A 19862-nucleotide genomic window follows, 5' to 3' on the forward strand; every position below is an offset into this window, starting at 1 on the left:
GCTTGTGTGGCCACTCTGTTGAGTTGCCCAGTTAGAGCAGAGATGTTCTAAGGACTTTGGTTAGGGTAAACAAAAGTGGACGTTCATGTTAGATCAGCATGAAAACTTCACAAGATTATATTGCCAATTTCCTCGCCAGACTAAACACTATGTGTTTTTACCTTCAGAGTGGCATGTCCTAAAAGCTTTAGATTTACTCTTTGTAATGAGGAATGAGCTAGTAATACTCATTATTTCTGCCATAGCCATCATAGCTGAGGCTCTTTGAAGGACACTTCAATTTGCATTGAATATATATGTCTACAGCTAGTCTATGTCTAGATCAAACATCACAATTTACTCTAACATGTATGTGAGGTGGTAAATAAAGGGATGAACATGTCTGTCCATGTTGTATTCAGCACATTACACCTGATTATATTCTAGTTATATTGTATTACAGTGACTGACTGCTCTGTAATACTTGTTAGTTCATGCCTGGAATTGCCCTAACTGGTTGAGTCAACCGGCTGTTTGAGTTGCATATCTGCCTCTTGAATGGATCATCTAAAAAAAAGGGGGGGATAAAAATGCTTGTTCATCCAGACCTTTCCCATCAGTTCCTCTGAACTGCACTCAACCAGTTCTAGACCCTTTCCATTCTTAAGCAATGCACATCACAGAAGAGGGAACAGAAAGCTCTTAGAGATTATTGTTGAGGAAATGAGCAGGTGTGAAGGAACTAGCATCAATAGACAGTAGCTGTGCAACTGGGATCTTATGGGACCCAGTAATGTGATGTAATTGGCTTGTTTAGTCGTTATTATTATGTTTCCAAGAAAATGTGACTCCACCTACTGACATTTCACCTGGACCTATATGTTGATGTTAGATTACATATACACACTGATCAGTTTATTAGGAACACTATACTAACACTGGTAGGGCCTTCTTTTTGCTACCAAAACGACCTCAATTCTTCTTGTCATGGATTTCACAAGATGTTAAAAACATTGCTTCGAGATTCAGGTCCATGTTGACATCATGCTGTTCTGTCATGCTGTGTTTTTACGTTCACCACATCCCAATGGTGTCCCCATTGGACTGGGAAGGCCACTGAAGAACACTGCACTCATTGCCATTTTTATGAAACCAGTTTAAGAGACTTTCGCTTTGTGACACGGTGCATCATCCTGCTGGAAAAAACTATTAGAAGTTCATTGTGACCATGAAGGGATACACATGGTCAGCCACATGACCTAAATAGCCTGTGGCCAATAGTTTGTCTAGAAAACCTTCCCCACACCATTACACCACCTCCACCAGCCTGGACTGTTAATACAAGGCAGGCTGGGTCCATGCATTTAAGCTTTTTGAGGCCACCATTCCAACCCTACCATCAGTGAGATTCTATGTGAGATTCTTCAGACCAGGCTTCATTTTGGTGAGACTCTGCCAAAGGCAGCCTCAGCTATCTGTTCTTGGCTCACAGATGTAGGACCTGATGTGGTCTGCTGCTGTTGTGGCCCATCTATCTCAAGGTTGGATGTGTTGGGCATTCTGAGGTGCTTTTCTGCTCACCACAATTGCACAGAGTGGTTATCTGAGCTACTGTAGCCTTTCTGTCAGCTCTAACCAGGCTGGCCATTCTTCACTGATGCTTGGCATGGACAAGGCATTTCTGTCTGCTGAACTGATGCTCACTGGATGTGTTTAATTTATTATACAATTCAAAGAAATCAGTCCCAGAAATCCCAGAGATCAGCAGTTCTTCCTAGATAATTGCTTAGTTAATTATATGCCATATTTAGCTGTCTGACATACAGTCATACACAGTGCCTTTATTCCCTTTAGAACAGCTTTAACAAATTTGAAATCCATATTTTGAATGAAAGATTTTACAGAAATTGATCCATTTGAACATTGTTACCATGGATTAGTTGCACTTACTGGCAACCACCATGTATATACTGCACACCGCAGCTATATGAGCAGCATTTACCACATACTCATCTACATCCCTTTTGTCTATGTGAATGATGCAGAAAAAATTGCCTTCATCAACCTTTCATCATGCTCCATTTGTTCTGATGTTAATAGATCTGCCTTCAGTGTTGTGGTTTCAGGCCTAATTTGGTTCATCACACTTCATGTGTGTGTTAAAATCATATTCAAACACTGTGTTTCACTCCGGACATCTGGTGAACCTCTGAAGGTTCTGCTTCCTGTCCAGCTGCTTTCAGAGCTGCTCTTATAACAACATTTGAATGTCTATAGATAAAATATCTATAGAACTGAATCAAGACACTGAATTCTGGTCCTGATCTTTCTGAGACCCGGACTTTTGCTTGATGTGCAATTTCAATTTCACCTATTTTGGTGATGAAAACTATACTTAGTCTATGTAGAGGAAACATAATGTCCTCATATGAAAATTATATAAAAATATATAATATCATGGTGCAGAGAAGCAGAAATGTAATGTCCCCAAAATGAGGACGCAAGGTCTCAAGTGGTTAACCTTAATAGGTCTTCTTACATTTTATTAACATATATAGTCGTTTTAAATTAAGCTTTTAAATATAGTATTAAAGCATCCTGACCACATGGGATCATGGACCACGTAGCCTTGTGGAGGAAAGTTTTAAGTTTTATGGATGATGTAAGATGATGATGTTTAGGTGAACACTAAGCACTGGATCAACTGCTAAACATCGGAGTGAGAGGATTATGGTATTCTTGCAGAGGAACTGGTACATTGCATAAAGTGGATGGAAAAATGAACTATGCCAGTGGTATTTTATGTACAACACAAACTCAATGGGTCTAGGCCTATCGTTTAAAATGTATATGAGGCATTATTGGGCTTAATTGTAGCCAGCCATGTTTAAGTTGTATTGATTCCAACAAAGGTTTAGTGAAATGTTTCTTACTGGTCCACCTTTGTGATCTCTGCTAAATAGTACAGTCTCTCCACATCCACACCCACACATCAAACTATAATATTTTGCCTCAAAACTCAAAAAAAGAAATAGATGTGTTCAGTGGATGAGATTCCCAGCATTTTTGTGATTACAAATCATATAATATATATATATATATATATATATATATATATATATATATATATATATATATATATATATATATATATATTTCCCAGTAAAAATGCAAGTGGGCTTATTTGTCACATGTGCTCATTAAGGGATTCTCCCTTTTTAAATAAAAAATCAATTATACACTTTTATTTTAAATCGTATGTGTATATAAAATGTATATCAATTGTTTGATTTAACCCAATGTTATCAATCTTAATATGGAGTAAACTAGAATGACAATTCCTTGAAATAATAATTTAATATAAGATAATACATTTATATTTTTATTATAAATTGTCACATTCACATTAAATGTTCACTGGTTGTATTATTGTTTGGTAGAAGTTTCACAGTAAGCATAGTGCTGGATAAAGTAAAATCAGGTGCAGTGTCACATGGTTAAAGAACAGCTGCATCCTGTTTCTGTGAAGATCATTAACCATAACCACAACCCAACCTTCAATAACAGATTTGTGATACATAGTAATTAGTCATAGGTTGTGTTAGCCTATCTGTTAAAATGTACAAGAAATTATAAGAATAACAATAGATTTTTTTATATAGCACACAATTTACAGTGAAATAGAATACAATAAACAAAATACACGTTGACTGATTCAATTGAAAATAAAAATAATAAATTATTTAGAAGTTGTCTAATTAAATACATAATGATTCATACTATTAATAATATCATACTATAGTATATTATATATTTTTTTCTAATAACTAATTAGTGAGAATAGTATAGAAGTTTTTTAGGGCATGATATTGGAAACAAATTGACATTACAATTAATTTCTTTCCAATATATATTGCAATATTAAAATGTACAGGAATTTTCACCAGAAGTCACCAGAAATCAATGATCCAATGTTGTCATGATATTAATAATGCATGTAGAAAATATATATATTTAACTAATATTTATATATATATATTTAACTGTCTCTGGAAAATGAGTGCAGACTTTGTATCAAGCAGCAGTAGTTAGTACTAATACCAGTTATTGTAACTTTTACACATTAGGCTTTTTTCAAATCTGAATTTGAATGTAATTATTTTATGTATAGTGTGTAATATTGTTTGTTGTTGATTATTTATACAAATGTATATAAACTATTTTCCTTTTTTTCCTGTAATTATTATTTTTTATGTTGTATCCATAATGTACTGTAATTTACTAACTTTACTAACTAAAGGACAGTACATGTTTTCTTTTACTATATGGTAAAATTATGTATAACTTGCACCATGCCATGTTTTCATTATACTACTATGTGACTAATGTGAGAACAAAGAATATTCTTAATTAGACATACGTATATAAAGAAATACAAAAATAGGCCACATCATTATAGTTTATTTGAATGTTTACATTAAAATGTGAATGATCATGTTAATACTTGTAGATTGTAGGAAGTGACAGTAAGCAGGTGCTTTGTGCAAATGAGTTTCTGGCCTTCTGAAAACAGAGATTTCAGTCCAGATGCAAATTGTCTTATTGACTTTTGCTGTCCAAGCTATTCTTGCTCGAGCAGAAATTAGCCAAGCCTGATGCAGAACACTGAAACTTTCATTTCAACATCTGAACGGCTTTCAAGCATTGAACCATTTCGCTTTGTTAATCAAATTTTTTTCCAGCTGCTCATCTGAATCAATGACTTACAATTATTAAGCCTAATTCATTTATAGTATAGAATATGAAGTGTATTGAAATGGATAAGCAATGTATTTGGGTTATTGTTTGTAAAAACAATAGTTAGTTAAAGTAGTTCTGGCCTAAAACTAGCCTCATCGGTTTGATGGAACTCACAGGTTTGTATCTTTTTTCACCTGTCACTACAATACCCAGCATACCTTAAATGAAAAAGGTAGAAAACCCTTCACAATGTTCTGTATTTCTGCAGAAATTTGACCCAGAGTGTGAATATGACTTGTAGCCAAATAGTAAAACTAGATAAAGATGACATTTATTTATTGAGAAAATGATCCAAAATTAAATGTCTTTGTGGGAAGTGGGAATAAACTAACCAGGTTGATCAACAACTTACCGATGTTGGTGGTCTTCCTGCTTTGTCTTGAGTTGAATTTCTCCAGCTTGAACCATTTCTTTATAGACTTCCTTGTGCACACTTATTGGTGTTGCCTTGCTGCATGGTCCACTTATGGTTGAGCTTCTTAATATTCTCTGGTTTTGACAAGCCATCCTGGACTCAAGGAGACAAAGAAGCCCCAAACCATGATACTGACACCTCCATGCTTAACAGTTAGGATTGAGGCCTTGAGATAATATGTGGAGGTCACGAGTTAGTATATTATGGCCAGCTTAGCTCTTCCCCAGAACAGGGTGTGTTTTTGAGTTTATCTGGTCTACAAGCATGATCAACCTGACCAAGCCAAATAACCAGTATAACCAAACCTGACCATGCTGGCTAGTGTCATCGAGTTGCTTGACCAGCATGCTCAGCATTGAGTATGTTGGATTTGGATTTTGGTCAACCAGCAAGACCAAGGTGGATCGAACAGCATGACCAGCATAACTAAGCTGCTGGAAGCATGTGACCAAATCAAATGCAAGATACACTTTGCTGGTCAAGAGCTGGTTAACCAACATAGGGTGTGTTTTCAACTGGATAAAACAGCTTTTATAACCACCTTAACCATCAAAAACCAGCTTAGACCATCTGAAACCAGCTGGCCTTGAGCTGGGAGATGATGTATGGAGCCTATGAGATAATATATTATTTTGTGGCCACTAGAAAATGCGTTGCCTCAGTGCCCCAGAGTCAAAGTAAACATCATTTCCGTTAGTCTGTTTCTGCCAGTAAAGAGTCTTGAATGTCCGATTGTGAAAGAGTTTCTGTCAGGCCAGTTGCTGAGTCATGAGCTACATGTCGACACATGTAGTTTTTGATACTGGTTAGCAGGCCGATTGCCATTTATCCGTCTTAAAGATCAGCTTCAGTGCGAGTGGTTCAACCTTTGCTGGTACACTCTTAGAAATGAAAATTGCTACAAATGGTTTCTTTAAATGCTGCCGTGGAAGAACCACGTTTGTCATCTATTACAAACATGTTTCTTTAGGGAACCAAATATGGTTCTTCTATGGCTTCCCTCAAAGAACCTTTGAGTTCTTTGGTAGCACCTTTATTTCTTCGAGTGTAGCTGGTTCTGAGATGGCCTGAGCTGGTCAAAGTGGTTGGAAAGTTGGTCATCCATTCAAAAGGACACCATAATCCAGCCGGTTAAGCTGGTTAACCCGTTTAGCTCTTGACCAAGTAGATTTTATTGAGTTGGTGGGACTGGCTGTTCTATCAGCATGACCAGCTCGAGAAGTTTGGTCAAACTGGTGGTACTGGTGGACAGCAATGGTCAGGGTGGTCATGCTGAAGCATACTGATGCATGAAGCCATCTTCAGCTACCCTACACAGCTCAACCGTGCCAACCAGCTTGAGCTGGCCAGGCTGTGGGTGTCAGTGGGGCTTCAGGGGGGTGTTTGACTGGGAGGAAGGAGAGCCCTGCAGTTCTATGGCTAATGCTAAAGTGGCTTTGCCCCTTCTTCTTCTTCTTCTTCCCACAAGCAACGGGTTTTTCCTGTAGGCTCTGAAAATCCTTCCTCACGGCAGGAGCCAAACCCGACCAACTTCATTTTTTCTCACAAGCTGCACCCGGAACTGGCTTTCGTCTTTAGCAAATGGGTTCGCAGAGGAAGGGGGTTTCTCACAGGATTTCCTAAAACAAACGAGGTGAGTTTGGCACTTTGTCAGAGGTGTGTGGAGGGATTTCGCTTCACGGACGGCGGCTTAATTAACCGTACGAACAGATTCATTAACATTTGGGGTTAGCTGGCGGATACACGCTAGCCTGGCTGTGCTTTAGGACACATTATTTTGTAGCCAGAGGAGTAACGCTCGTAACCCTTAACGCATGTTATCTGCTGAGGGGGGGTGGCAGGTTTACGTGAAGACCCGGAGGAGGTTGGGGGGGGCTGCGTATTAAGCCGAGGATGGTGCTGACAGTGAGGGAGTGATTTGCCTACACTGACTGTAATATGACACAGCTGTGCAGCTGTAGTCCCTGTAGAGATGCACTGAGAGGGGGTATAAAGCGCACCCCTCCCTCCCCCCTCCCTTCTCTTTGGAGTGATGGTTGCTGCACAATCCAGTACCCTTTGGGATGTGCTAGGGGATCAGATATGACTCCAGGGATGCTACTCTTGTCCCTGAATGCAATCAAGTCAATCAAATCCTCACAGCAATGCTCCTTCAAAGATCTGGACCTCCTTCTGAAACCTAGACAGTAGAGACAGTTACTCTAACAAAAGCAGGATAAGCCAGGAAATAGTGAATGAGATGTCCCAATACTTTTGGCCATTTAGCATATGTTGTGTTTCAAGGCTCTGACATCTCACATGTAGGCCTAATAATAAATAAAAAATATTCAGGGAAAGTGGAGGCTCAGGGGCTAGAGCGCAGGGGGGGGGGGGGGGGTTGATGGCAGGGTTGTGGGTTCGATACCCGGACTCGGCAAGCTGCCACTGTTAATCTCTTGAGCTAGGCCCTTCACCCTCTCTGCCCACCTTATATGTTAACACATGTTAGTGTGTTAACACTATGTTAGTGTGTGTTTGATCACTAGTGTGTGTGTGAGAGTGCACATATGGGTTAAAGGTGGAGGGCAGATTCCATCTGATGGTAAAGATGGTTGTTCAATACACTTTACTGAGAACGACCATGCTTTTACGTCTGACCGAGTGAGCTAAGGTCACCATAGGTCAGACCCCTTACTTTTTTTTTTTTTGGATTTTTCACTGTATTTTTGCCATTTATTGTACTCTAACCAAGCACTTTATTAGGAATACCTGCACACCTGCTGGTCCATGCAGGTATCTAATCAGCCAGTTGTGTGTCAACAGTGCAGTGCAGATAAAGCCATGTAGATATGGACCAGCAGCTACAGGTAATGTTCAGATCAACAATCAGAAAGGGGACGAATGTGATCTCGGTGATTGTGAGCGTGGCATGGCTGTTGGTGCCAGACAGGCTTGTATGAGTATTTCTAGGATTTGCACTGCAACATTAGCTTTGCATCTCCTATTTTAAACTAAAGAAGCAAACCTCAGCCATCAAACATGTCTTGGCTGATGGCCTTTTTTTTTTTTTTTTTTTTGCTGAAATGTTTTTTTTTTAAACCCTAAAAACTTAAAATAAAATTTTGATTTACTTAAAAATCCTGAAAATACCCAAGAATGTGCAAATCCATTAAAGTAATATACTTGACTGCATACATCTGAGTAAATGGAGATCCTCTGTCTGGTCATGTCATGTCACCAAAACACACACTCTTACGCCACCTTGTGTTGAAAAACTGAATTCTGCTTTAATCATAAAGCAGTGTTGAGGAGCTTTAGCTTCTCTCTCGCTCTCTCTCTCTCTCTCTCTCTCTCTCTCTCTCTCTCTCTCTCTCTCTTTCTCTTTTTCTCACCATCTCTCACTTTCTCTTACTGTGCCTCATAGGTGTATTTGAAATGGAAAGCCAGAAGAAGGTGCTTGAAAGGCTTCGGGCTGCGTTCCGGTCGGGTGTGACAGTTCCCCACCAGTTCCGCCTGACCCAGCTGGAGGCTTTGCTCTCTTTGCTGGAGGACAATGAGACACAAATCTTGGAGGCCTTACACAAAGATCTCGCCAAGGTACACACGAGGAATGCACATTTTGTAGGATTTCCTGTCTGAAATCCATGAAAAAGGTGAAAATCAGTGCAGATTTCAGGGAGCCAGATTAATTTTATTTTTCTAAATAGGTCATTTGTGAGCATTCAGTGGCCAAAAACAGTCCAGAAACAGACTTTTTCACATTGCTTTTTTCAAAGATTATCATATTTTTTATTGTATTATTGTTGTGTTTTAATTTACTGTTTAAATACTGAGGTTTAAGTTCAATGTGCTATTTCAGGTGGTTCATAGGGTGTGGATCAGTGGTTGCTATGGTATCTTATGCGTTTTCTATGGTGTTATGTAAAAATGATGTGACAATTTGTAATGGTATGATCGTCTTTGACCCCGCTCTCTTTCTTTCTTTCTTCTGAAGCCCAAGTTTGAGGCGGTTCTGTCCGAAATCGACCTGGTGGTCAATGATGTCTGTTTTGCCATTAGCAACCTACACACCTGGATGCAGCCCACCTATGTGGGGACGAACTTGGTAAGATTCATGTCATTTATTCATGAATGAAATCTGTGCAACACTGCCATGTTTATATAAGTAATGTAAATTGGAGGTGGGTGATACAGTAAGAAATGTATATCACAATATTTAAAGACATTTTCATAATCTGCAATATTTGTTATATTTTTCATATCTGCAGACAAAATGCCTCAAAATGCACCTAAATACTGCCCCACACGGAGTATGATTTTTATTCAAAATCTGCCACAATCCATCAGGAATGATTCACTCTTTGTATTGAAATGTGAAGTTGGTCAGTGTTCTTTATGCACTGATGATCTTTATGATATAGAGAACAAATATAGTGTATCACGGGTCGTCTTCAACATTTCCAAGTTCAGCCATGTTCAACTCCTCTGCTGCGTTCTCTTTACTGGCTTTCTGTATCTGCTTCCCGCATCAGATTCAAAACCCTGACACCTTCCTATAAAGCCAAGAATGGACCAGCACCTCCGTACTTGATGGCAATGGTCAAAAGCCGATCTGCACCATAAGCCCTTCCAGCTTTAAGTACGACTTGGCTCAACCCGCCATCCTTTAAGATCCACGGAAGACTGTTTTCTGTCCTGGCACCAAAGTAGTGGAACAAACTTCCCCTGGGTGTCCGAACAGCAGAGTCGCTTGCTCCAAGACCCACCTCTTCCGAGAATACGAAGTGTAGTGAAGTGGGCGAAGTGTAGTGCAGAGTATTGTGGTCTCTACACTGACTTTTGTGTTTAGTAGCTTAGAGACATCTTTTGGATCCTAGTCTTTACAAACTAGAGACTTTACAAAAGTCTCTCTGGAGAAGAGCGTCTGCTAAATGCCTTCAATATAAATGCAAAAAGGATTTCTGGTGTTCAGCATCTTACAGTTCATAACAGGTCTGTACCTTGGTGGTTTTGGAGTTGTCGCTGGACCAGGACCATCAGTGGTTACAAGGTTTCCTTCATGGACTTCCAGGAACCTTTGTATGTTTCCTGGAGAAATCTTCATGTCTTTCCTGGGACCCCCGTGTATGTCTTAAAAGCTTTGTATCTCTCTGGAACCTTTGTTTGTTTTCTAGATACTTTATGTTGTTCTCTCTCCCACTTTCTTTTTGTGCTTTACAGGCAACAAAGTTGGATGACTGTTTTGTCCGCAGAGAGCCGTTGGGGGTGGTTTTGATCATCGCAGCGTGGAACTATCCTCTCCAGCTAATTCTGTGTCCACTCATTGGTGCTATTGCTGCAGGTGGGCCAATTTCAACACAATAGTGAAAATTGGAAAGTGTGTGTGTGTGAGAAACAGTGTATTATAGCGTAAAACTGTGTGATGCGCCCTACACACTCTGAAGAATCAAGGCCTTTTTAACACATAAAGGACTGAAAGACAAAGGTTCCTGTCACCAAAGGAGTTCTTCTAACCTTGAATGTGAATGGGATTTCCAACAAGCACATAGTCAGGTGTCCACATACCTTTGGCCTTATACACACATGGTATGGTTCTTCATGGTATGGATTCCACAAGAGGCCAGCATGCAGTTATTGCAGATATTTCTCTCTACTCTTCAACCACATTCCTTAAGCTTGGAAATTCCACATTTGTCCTGTTGGATTCAAATCTGGTGACTGGGGAGGCTGAAGAACACTGAACTCATTGTCATGGTCATAAAACCGATTGGTATTAACAGACCCACAGTTTTCCCAAATAACTTTCCCCACACCATTACACCACCCCCACCAGCCTGGACTGTTGAGACAAGGCAGGTTGGGTCCACCAATAGAAGCTGTTGGTGCAAAATGTTGACCCTACCATCTGTTTGCATCACACCAGGCTATGTCCAGTTTTGGTGAGCCTGTGCCATGCCTGTGATGGTTCCCAGGAGATCAGCAGTTTCAGAAATACCTTAACCAGCACGTCTGGCGCCAGCAATCATGTCTGCCTTAAAATCACTGAGATCGCATTTTTGTCTTATCTGATAGCCAGTGTGACCATTAGCTGAAACTGCTGAATTTGATGCATTGCACTGCTGCCAAAGAAGGGCTGTGGTTAGTTGGGGAAGTGCAGTGAAGGGAGGAGCCCACCTGATGACCCCTGTGACAAACTTGCGATGTAGTGGGTGATCAATGTATGGTTAAAGTGAAGCCATACAGGCCAATACCTGTTGGTGTTGGATCGTCCCTGCTGAAAATAAACAGCCTGTCCAGCTTAAACTGGTCAAGGTGATTAAGTTGGTTGACCATCTTACCTTGTTTTCTTTCTTTGAGTTTGATGGTTTAGTTGGTTTGTTCTACAAGCATGACCAAGCTAGACCACCAGTATTACTAAGCTTGAACATTCTGGTTGACCAGCATGACCAGCATCACCAAGCTAGACAACCAGCATGACCTGCAAGACCAAGACGGTCGTCCAGCATCACCAAGCTTAAATCCACCAAAATGAAATACAACATACACTAGGCTGTCAAGAGAGGTGAATGGCCAGCTTTTCAACCACCTTGACCACCAAAGACCATCTTGGACCATCCAGAACCAGCTACCTGCAACTGGTCCTGAGCTGGATCTTTTTTTAGCAGAGTTGTCATCTTTCTTGTTCCATTGGAAGTGTTGCTGATCGGATCATGAACAGCTACAGCTACATATTAAGGGATAGAGTTTCTAATGTAGGGGGTGCATAGATTATAGGGAAGGGGATGGGCTGAGCCCTATGTGTAACCCCAGTTGTTGGGCTCAGGATTTTGTCACCCCATGTTGACCTGATTGTGATTCTCTGTCCTGTAGGAAACTGTGCCATCCTGAAGCCGTCAGAGATCACTTCAGCGACTGAGAAACTTCTTTCAGAGCTCATACCAAAATATCTGTCTCAGGTAATGCATTACTAGAGCCTTTAAGACTTCTTGCAGCAGTCTGTATGAATTGGTTTGCTGGAGCTGCTGCTTGTGCCCACATGAAGAAAAGGGTGCTTACTGAATTGACCAACACACAGTACAGTGGAAAAGTCCAAGGAGCTTGGTGCAGATCTGAGATGGATGATTGTAAACTCAGGAACTAATAGTCAGGTCGAATGGAGCCATTTTTGAACAACTGCAGATCACCCAAGATCATCGGTTCATAAAATTGGAAATCATGACAAGTTATTGGGAAGTGTAACCACTTTTCCAAGGTGTGGAAATTGATTTGGAGGTCCAGGGATAACTCCAAAACCACCAAGGTACAGACCTGTTATGAACTGGAAGCTGCTAAACACCAGTTTTATAAGTTTTAGATTGCCATGGATGGAGCTGCCGTCAAAGAAAGAAGCCCCAGCTCCTAAATCAACAGCTTTCTAATGTGGACAGAGAAAAACGCCTTCTGGAAGATTGTTTTATGGTCAGATGAGAGAAAGAAGTTAGGAGGAGTAAAATATGGGGGTTATATATAATTATATAACATAACTGGTGTATATAACATAACTAATGTATGTTGGTCATATTATTGTTTGGTTAAGTAGTCAAGTTATATATAGGTTGTATATATTTATTTAACATAACTGATCTTAATGTATTTAATATTCTATAATATTGTTTGGTTATAGTTATATGTAATTGTATATAGTTATATAATATAACAATATAACTGAGATTCATTTATAAAATTCTATCATATTGTTTGGTTATATAGTTAAATGAGTTCACAAAAAAATCACATTGTCTGATTTTTAAAGAATTTATTTGCAAATAATGGTGGAAAAAAAGTATTTAGTCAATAACAAAAGCTCATCTCAATACTTTGTTATATATCCTTTGTTGGCAATGACAGAGGTCAAATGTTTTCTGTAAGTCTTCACAAGGTTGGCACACACCGTTGCTGGTATGTTGGCCCATTCCTCCATGCAGATCTCCTCTAGAGCAGTGATGTTTTGGGGCTGTCAGCGGGCAACACGGACTTTCAACTCCCTCCAAAGGTTTTCTATGGGGTTGAGATCTGGAGACTGGCTAGGCCACTCCAGGACCTTCTTACAAAGCCACTCCTTTGTTGCCCTGGCAGTGTGCTTGGGATCATTGTCATGCTGAAAGACCCAGCCACGTTTCATCTTCAATGCCCTTGCTGATGGAAGGAGGTTTGCACTCATAATCTCACAATACATGGCCCCATTTATTCTTTCATGTACACGGACCAGTCGTCCTAGTCCCTTTGCAGAGAAACAGCCCCAAATCATGATGTTGCCACCCCCATGCTTCACAGTTGGTATGGTGTTCTTTGGATGCAACTCAGCATTCACTCTCTTCCAAACACAACGAGTTGTGTTTGTACCAAACAGTTCTACTTTGGTTTCATCTGATCATAAGACATTCTCCCAATACTCTTCCAGAGCATCCAAATGCTCTCTAGCAAACTTCAGACGCGCCCGGATATGTACTGGCTTAAGCAGGGGAACACGTCTGGCACTGCAAGATCTGAGTCCCTGGCGGCGTAGTGTGTTACTGACGGTAGCCTTTGTAACGTTAGTCCCAGCTTTCTGCAGGTCATTCACTAGGTCCCCCCGTGTGGTTCTGGGATTTTTGCTCACCGTTCTTGTAATCATTTTGACCCCACGGGCTGAGATCTTGCGTGGAGCCCCTGATCGAGGGAGATTAGCAGTGGTCTTATAGGTCTCCCATTTTCTGATTATTGCTCCCACGGTAGATTTCCTCACACCAAGCTGCTTGCCTATTGCAGATTCAGTCTTCCCAGCCTGGTGCAGGTCTACAATTTTGTTTCTGGTGTCCTTCGACAGCTCTTTGGTTTTCACCATAGTGGAGTTTGGAGTGTGACTGTTTGAGGTTGTGGGCAGGTGTCTTTTATACTGTTAATGAGTTCAAACAGGAGCCATTAATACAGGTAATGAGTGGAGGACAGAGAAGCCTCTTAAAGAAGAAGTTACAGGTCTGTGACAGCCAGAAATCTTGCTTCATTGTAGGTGACCAAATACTTATTTTCCACCATTATTTGCAAATAAATTCTTTAAAAATCAGAGAATGTGATTTTCTGATTTTTTTCTCATTTTGTCTCTCATAGTTGAGGTCTACCTATGATGTCAGTTACAGGCCTCTCTCATTTTTTTAAGTGGGAGAACTTACACAATTGGTGACTGACTAAATACTTTTTTTCCCCCACTGTATATATATAGTTATATAATATAATTGATCTTCATGTGTTTAATATTTTATCATGTTATTGCTAGGTAAGGTAAAGGTGCATGTATTTGTCACTGTACTATGTACAGCCATCTGTGGGATTATATAGTAAAAATATATATACAACCTATATAACTTTACACTGATCTTCATGTCTCTTCTATTCGGTTATTGTTGAGTTCACTGTAATTCAGTTTGCACCTTTACTGCTTGCTGCTTAACCCTTGTCTTTTCACTGTGTGGAATTACAGGAATGCTTTGCAGTGATTTGTGGGGGAGCAGAGGAAACTAAGCTGCTTTTGGAGAACAGATTTGATCATATCTTCTACACAGGTATGCATCCCTAGCTTTGTAAGTTAACCCCCATGTCTGACTTTTTTCTGCCTCTCTATTAGGCACAGACATTTTAACCATTTCTACCATTAGAACTGTCATATTTCTAAATGAATAGATGAAATCATACTTTTTTATGGGACTACATTCAGGGGTCGACAAAGAACGATTTTTCTGTACTTGAATAAAAGCAGAGGCGCTGTTGGTAAAATATAATCAGCTTGGACAGTGACACATTTTTTGTAATTTTGCCTTAGTGGATCTGAAATAAAGCAATCATTGATTCTGTTGATTGAACTGTAGGATTTCAGCTTTAATTTCAGGGTTTAGCAATAAAATAATTCTCTGTTAAGGATTTGTAGACATTTCTACGTAGTCCCTCCATTTTCACAGGCTCAAAAGTAATTGGACAGTTATCTGATAAGCAGTCCATAGTCAGGTGTGGCCTGCTTCCTCATTAGACTAAAACAACAAAACAAATCTATCAGATAGATAAGCAGAAAATGTAGGAGTGGCCAAATCAACAATTTTTCACATTCTTAAAACGAATAAAGGCAGTGGCAAGCTCAGCAACACCAAAAAGCCTAAAAGACCAGAGAAGACATCCAAAGGAAATTATTGCAAAATTCTCTCCTTGATGAAAAAAAGATCTAGCCTAGTACATTCTAAACAGGTCTCAAGCAGGTAGGCGTATCATCGCAATCAATCGAGAGACGCCTTCATTCATTTAAATACAACTTTTAGATGCAAACCACTGGTAACACTCAAGAATCAAAAGCCTGTCCAGTTCTGGAACAAGAGTCAGAACAGTGAACAGATGAAACCAAGGAACCAAGTTCAGAGAAGGAAAGAAAGAGTTCATGATCTGAAGCAATACCACATTATCTGTCAAAGATGGTGGTGGCACTTTTAAGGCAGGGGCACGTATAGCTGCCAGTGGAGCTGGGTCACTGGTGTTTACTGATGATATGGCTGTTGATAGAAGTAGCAGGAGGAATTCTGAAGTGTACAGAGCTCTATATTCTGCTCATCATCAATCAAATGCTGCAAACCTAATAGAATGATGCTTCACTCTGCAGATGGATAACAACCCTAAACATAATGTGAAAGCAACCATAAAAAGCAAGAGCAAGAGCTTCTCAGGGCAAGGAAATGTAATGTTCTTAAGTGGCAGAGTCAGTCACCTGACCTCAACCCAGTTGAGCTGATATTAACGGGTTCCAGACTTCAGGGAGACAATGGCTGCAAAGGGTTTCCATCCAAGGGACTACTAGTTCTTAACAAGCCAGTAATACACACTGTTAGATGTTCGACCAAGGTTCTACTATACAAACCTTCATCACTTTAGATCATCTTCACATCGTTGTGGAATAACTACACCCTCCAAATAACCTACTAATCCTCCCTCAGGTTCCCAAGCAGTGGCCCGGAGCATCCTCCGGGCAGCCGCAGTGCACCTGACCCCGGTCACTCTGGAGCTGGGGGGGAAGTGTCCGTGCCTCCTTTTTGGCCGCCTGGACATCAAGGCCGCAGCCAGGAGGCTGGTGTGGGCCAAATACTTCAACGTAGGTCAAAGCTGCGTGGCCCCAGACTACGTCCTGTGCACGACCGAGATGCGGGATGCGCTTCTGCCCGCGATCACGGAGGCTCTGGAGGGCTTCTACGGCTCGCAGATTCAGCAAAGCGAAGACTATGGCCGCATCGTAACAGACAGACACTGGGAGAGACTGATGGAGCTTCTGGGCAAGTCCGAGGGGAAGGTGGTTATAGGAGGAGAGGGAGCTAAAGAGGAGAAGTACATTGGTGAGTAAACATGTTGAAATGTACGTCATTATTACATGACGGTAAAAGCTAAAAGAGGTCCTGCACCTATTCAGTGGGGTTACACATAGGGCCCAGCCCATGCCCTTTACCCATATTCATCTCAGTAGTAGCTCTGTTTAAATCCGCATCATTAGCAACACTGCGGTTGTTCAGGTAACCAGCAAACAGTGCCAGATCCTCTTTCAGAGGCTGTGCATGTGACGTAAGTATGTAAAGACGTGGCGTGGCCAGAAAAGCTCCCGCAAAAACCTACCAGACCACACTGTTTTTAGAATGAATATGGCTGCTGTCCATGGATCTCCATGGTTTGAACCCTGTAGCTGCTCTGTACACTGTGTAAAGATTTCCGGATGATTAGACCAATAGAAATGCTCTCAATTACTTTGCATTAATTGCTAATTTAACATTGACATCGATATAAAGTTAAGACCATTTTTGCCTTCTCCTGTAAAGTCACCATTTTGGAGATATCATTTAATACAATATTTTGTCCCCTCTCAAAGCTCATGAATACCACTGCTTTCAATTTAACCCAAATAAATCCTAAAGACTGCCACTTTAAAAGAAGGAAGGAAGGAAGGAAGGTAGAAGAACCACTCAGTCGTCATTTGTCCTCTGCATTTAACCCATCTGAGCAGTGAACGCTCACATTCACACTCTAATGAGCATACAAACACACACACAAGGGGAACAGTGCCTCTCCAAGGGAGCAGTTGGGGGCTAGGTGCCATGCTCAAGGGCAAATCAGACGTGTGCCATCAGTTCAGGGGCTCGAATTGGCGAACTTCTGGTCATAAGGCTAACTAACTAAACTTTAGAACCTTCACATATCTCTACTGCAAACATGCTTCTTTATGGAACCTCAAAAACCCATTTTCATCATCTTTATTAAGATCCAGCCGTGCTCACTGGGATATGCAGACCCTTTCCTATTTTCCCTATCTATCTTGTATCAGTATAATATTCCTCTTTAATAATTCACATGTAAGCCAGAGTCGGACACTTGGGCAAACAGCATTTAGTCATATTAGACTATTTTAGAATATTTGTAAAGTCAGTCTTTTAAAAATCCAGGCCTTATTCCTTAACGGGGTTAAATACCCTTGAAAGGCTTCTTGAGGTATCTTTAAAAGTAAAGCTGAATCAGCTTTAGTCATGTTCATTAAGATTTTAGTTATTAAGAGTCCTAATAAAATAAAATCATTAATAATCAAATGTAAAATAATCGTAATTACTGCATAATTATTTTCAGCTGTTTTCCTACATGTCCTTATCCTCCCTTTTCCCCAGCTCCGACCGTGATTGTGGATTTGCAGGAGTCGGACGCTCTGATGCAGGAAGAAATATTCGGCCCTATTCTGCCCATCATCACCGTAGAGTCTCTGGAACAGGGCATCGACTTCGTCAACCAGAGAGAGAAGCCTCTGGCTCTCTATATCTTTTCTGACGAGTCTCAGGTAGGAAGCTGAATAAGAACCATGCCAGCCAAACCAATTTTCCCTTCGCAAAAAAAAAAAAAAATACAAGGTGAAAAGATACAGAGGTTTCTTTGCTTCCTTTGCCCCCCAGATTGTGAACACAGTGTTGGAGAGAACCAGCAGTGGAGGGTTTTGCTCCAATGACGGAATCATTCACATGACTCTCCCTGGTTTGCCTTTCGGAGGAGTGGGTGAGTGCACCACCAGTGTGTTTATGGATCTGAGCCATCGCTGCTCTTAAAGCACTAGTCTGCAGGTGGGGAAGTAACAGGAATACCCAAATGTTGTCATTAATAAAAGATGGTGGAGTCTAATTTAGCAGCACCCGACTAGCCATTACATTAAAACCACTGGCAGGTGAAGTGAATAACATTGATTATCTGGTCAAGAGGTGGGATCTACATATTAGGCATCAAGTAAACAGGCAGTTTTTTAAGGTAGGTCAGAGCGTCTCCAAAACATCAGGCAGGTCTTGTTGGGTTTTTCCAGCATGCAGTGATCAGTACCTACCAAAAGTGCTTAAAGAAAGGACAACCAGTGAACCGGTGACACGGTGGCTCATCGTGGTCCACCTCACAACTTACAGGACTTCAAGGATGCTGCATTGTCTGATCCACTCGAACCAACATGACACACACAAACAAAGTGTCCAAAAGGGTCACCCATATAAGGTCTGCTCTGTGGTGGTCCTGACCATTGAAGAACAGAGTGAAAGAAGGCTAATAAAGTATGCAGGGAAACAGGTGGACTACTGTGCTAGAAGCAAGGAGGTGGTTTTAAAGAAGTGGCTGGTCAGTGTATTCAAATAAATAATTTAATAAATAAATAAATAAATATTTTCTTTGTTTTTTTTTCCTCTCCAGGTGCTAGCGGGATGGGCAGTTATCACGGACGCTGGACCTTCGAGACGTTCAGCCACAGGCGTGGTTGTATGCTCCGAGGATGGGGCCTGGAGCGTATTAGCATGCTACGCTACCCACCGTACCAAGAGAGAAACCTGAGCTGGCTACGTTGGGCCACCACAGCCAAAAAGAAGGCCTGGGGAGGATGTTCTGTGATGTAAAGGGTGTGGTCCTTTTTTTTTTTGTATGAGCCAGTTTTGAAAACAAGGCTCTCATAGAATCCGACTAGCTTGAACAATCAGGAGGAAACAAAACAAAAAACAAAAGCACGCAAGAAATGCCACACTGGAGTAAGGTCATAGTGGCTAGGTTGCAGTGTTTTCTTGCAGAGTATTAGGGTGTGGGTTTCCCTTTTTCTGTCACTTAATACACTGTGTCTCCACTAGAGGGCGGACTTTAGCTGGCCAAAGTCTTACTACAATCACAGATCAACAGTTTTCTATGAGGTATTTGTGTGGACCTGAAAATCAAATATGCAGAGAAGTATCTCTGATCTTGTATGGTCATAAATTACAATCATTTTTCTACCAAATATTGCAGTGTTGTTTATTGTCTTCTGAAAAAAACCTGCTTCAAATGTTCATAACGTGTACTGGACACACCTTGCTGGTCCTCCATACTAGAGAGATACATAGAGGACAATATCAATATTGATTAAATGAGCCAGTCTCCTCTTAAACACACAATCAAATGGAAAAGATTGTTCTTGGTTGGAATCTTCTCACCTATCATACCACACTAGTGGAGTAAGAGATCTAATGAAATGAGCTGCTATAGGTTGGACCAGTAGGTCTACTGGTTGGCTCCTCGATATCTACACTCTAAGTATAAAGGGTTTTTGACTCACAGTGGTGGAACCTTTCCTTGGGGCTATTTAGAAAGGTTTCCACATCCTGAGGAATGCATT

General features: G+C 40.7%; 1 protein-coding gene across 1 annotated transcript; it reads left to right on the top strand.

The window, feature by feature from the left end:
• The first annotated feature begins 6598 nt into the window (after positions 1 to 6598).
• aldh3b1 (aldehyde dehydrogenase 3 family, member B1) lies at positions 6599 to 19473 on the top strand. The gene is made up of 10 exons (XM_072693987.1): positions 6599 to 6827; positions 8598 to 8770; positions 9168 to 9278; positions 10394 to 10514; positions 12044 to 12129; positions 14670 to 14751; positions 16162 to 16554; positions 17866 to 18032; positions 18145 to 18244; positions 18917 to 19473. The coding sequence occupies exons 2-10, from the start codon at positions 8609 to 8611 to the stop codon at positions 19114 to 19116; spliced, it is 1422 nt and encodes a 473-aa protein (XP_072550088.1). The 5' UTR covers positions 6599 to 6827; positions 8598 to 8608; the 3' UTR covers positions 19117 to 19473.
• Positions 19474 to 19862: the final 389 nt, after the last annotated feature.

The sequence above is a fragment of the Salminus brasiliensis genome, chromosome 12 (assembly GCF_030463535.1).
Source record: "Salminus brasiliensis chromosome 12, fSalBra1.hap2, whole genome shotgun sequence".
NCBI lineage: Eukaryota > Metazoa > Chordata > Actinopteri > Characiformes > Bryconidae > Salminus > Salminus brasiliensis.

Coding starts and splice junctions, on each gene's coding strand:
- aldh3b1 (XM_072693987.1), top strand. CDS start 8,609: ATGGAAAGCCAGAAGAAGGTGCTTGAAAGGCTTCGGGCTGCGTTCCGG. Junction 18,033..18,144: donor TCTTTTCTGACGAGTCTCAG/GTAGGAAGCTGA, acceptor TTTGCCCCCCAG/ATTGTGAACACAGTGTTGGA. Junction 18,245..18,916: donor TTTGCCTTTCGGAGGAGTGG/GTGAGTGCACCA, acceptor TTTCCTCTCCAG/GTGCTAGCGGGATGGGCAGT.